General features: G+C 40.7%; 1 protein-coding gene across 1 annotated transcript in view; it reads right to left on the reverse strand.

The window, feature by feature from the left end:
* Positions 1-1,941, reverse strand: part of LOC131892728 (uncharacterized) — a gene marked incomplete in the record, with an annotated part of 2,786 nt that extends 845 nt beyond the window's left edge. The window contains 5 exon segments of the mRNA XM_059242560.1: positions 196-261; positions 332-534; positions 601-863; positions 925-1,365; positions 1,447-1,941. Coding sequence (XP_059098543.1) covers positions 196-261; positions 332-534; positions 601-863; positions 925-1,365; positions 1,447-1,816 — 1,343 coding nt within the window.
* Positions 1,942-2,401: the final 460 nt, after the last annotated feature.

Consider the following 2,401-nt stretch of genomic DNA (forward strand, 5'->3'; position numbering starts at 1 on the left):
AGCCAGCCCACTTTGCCCGCATGCCAGGGACTGATAAGGTCCGGCCGGTGACCGACTATTGGCAATTAAACAGAGTTTTCAAGAGACCAATGCATCCNACTTTGGCACAATGGGGCGCATCCCTATTAGAAAAGAATGTAAAGTTTAAATGTGTGAATTAAGGTTGCCTACTCAAAAAGTTCAGTTATTTTGTACCTTAGATGATTAATTGGCCTCTGTCTGGTCCATTGTTCAGCTTCAAAATCCATGAGCCAAGTGTTCCTGCAATTTACCATTTGGAAGATAATCATATGACACACCTAAATCAAAGCTAGAACTTCAGGTGACAAACCTCGAATATGGAAACCCACCCACAGTAAATATGTGAGAGCTGTTGACCTTCACAAGACAATGCTGGAATGTGGCTGCTGGCATTGTGGGTCCAGATCGGAAGCCAACACCTGTCTCATATATTTCCGTATTATTGTACACTTTTTCTCCACTGAATCCAGAAGTAATCCACCATCGCTTGGAATCTATCATTACAACAGAAGCCTATAATAAATTTTATCCCATATAAATTGTCTACTGGAACTCCATTTATAATGTTAGCTTTACAACCTGAAATCTTGGCTCCATCATTGGCTTGGCTTTGACCCAAGAGTTGTTAGTATTCTGATAGAAATAGCAGCTTTTGTAGTAATCTTCAACAGATGACCGTCCTCCGCAAATGAGTGGGTGACCTTCAATGAAGGTGCCAAAGGCTCCCTCAACCATTATGGGATAAGAGGGAGGGTTGGGACATCTCAAGTATCCATTTGAGTTGGCATCAAAGTATTCAGAGGAGTTGCTAGATCCACCAGTGATGAGGATCTGACTGGACTCTGAAACAAAGACACTTTTCACCTTAGTCTTACACTCCCTTTTAGAATTGACTCCTCCCACCATCTGTATCAATGTATTGATCAGTGTTGACTTTGCCATACGACTGATGTCCATATTGATTGTTCTGATTGTTGTATTGTAAATGGTCAACTGGCTCTCTTGCATGAACCATCACTCCATATCCCAGGTCATTGTGATGATCATCATTATTACTGTTCTTATTTGGTGGGGGAGGCAAATGCAAAGATTCCAGGTCTAAATTGGCTCTGGGATTTCCTGGTGGTGAAACTTGACTCTTCATGTTGTTGCGCCTTTCATCTTTCCTGTACTTCTTTTTACGCCTTTCTTTTCTTTCTTCTTTTCTCCTTCTTTTGTGTTCTTTTTTATCTTTTCCTTTCTTCCTTGAATGTAAAGAAGGTTCCACCAAATGTGAACGGTCGTGATTTTGAAAATGATTTGGTCGCACTGGCTCAGTCTCCAGGAAAGATGGACAACATTGTACTAAAGAAAAAATAAGAAGTACAGCGGTTTAGTTCCCACTTTGTCCACTCGATCGCTCTGGCGCTATTCAGAAAAGCTTACCGAGTCCTTCGGCCAAGATATCCAATTTTTGCTTGACCTTTTTTAATCGTTTCCCAGTCTTAAACTCGTGGAGTTCGAATTGATCCCGGAGGATCGAGTTTTCTTCTTTCAATAACTTGATCTCCTTGGACATGTTGGACACTTTTCCCGATAGGATACGGCTATGGTCGGCTTGCTTGAAAACTGCGTGATTTTGATTTTTGATTTCTTCAAACATCTCGTCCACTTGTCCTTTTAAAATGGCCAGTTTCTCACGCAAATCCTGAGACTCGTCCGTCAGGGCTAGAATATCAGAACTGGCAATCTTCCCAGAGTCAGAACCAAGAGTTACTTGGATCAAACAACATAATAACCACTTATTGCGCCACATGATGAGAGGCCAAATTTTTACGATATGAGTTCCTTCCAAATTGCTTCAACTTGGCAAGCGAGATTTCAATATGTTCGAACATATCTCATTGATTGCTGAGAGACTGGGCCTTCACACTCAATTGAGGATGATGTTCTCACTGAACTCCCGACGTTTTGATTCTCAAATACGGGAGAACATGGTAAAAACGTTTCCCAATGGAGTGATCTTGTGTTCATCAATGTCATCTCATTACAATTATGGACCATCATGGACATGAATAAGGATAATTTGTGTCGAGTGTTCACTTGTTGGACTATATGGGAACTTGCTTCTTTACTCCTAAAATGTGTACAACTGAGCTTTGTCTGAGCAGCAATTATAAAAACTCCTTATTTTACTAGTTATTTGTCATCTTTGCTTAAGCTAAGGAACTCGAGGATGCCTCTCTGGAGCTTTGGCTACACTTAAAAACGTGACTTTCCGAAGAACTTTTCTTAAACTGTCATTCAACCTTTATGGCAGATCCACGCGAGCTATATTTTGACTTACAATGTGACAAACAATTTTGGGAGTGGTATACATCTGATATACTGAACTACATTC

The sequence above is a fragment of the Tigriopus californicus genome, chromosome 2, assembly GCF_007210705.1.
Source record: "Tigriopus californicus strain San Diego chromosome 2, Tcal_SD_v2.1, whole genome shotgun sequence".
NCBI classification, from domain to species: domain Eukaryota; kingdom Metazoa; phylum Arthropoda; class Copepoda; order Harpacticoida; family Harpacticidae; genus Tigriopus; species Tigriopus californicus.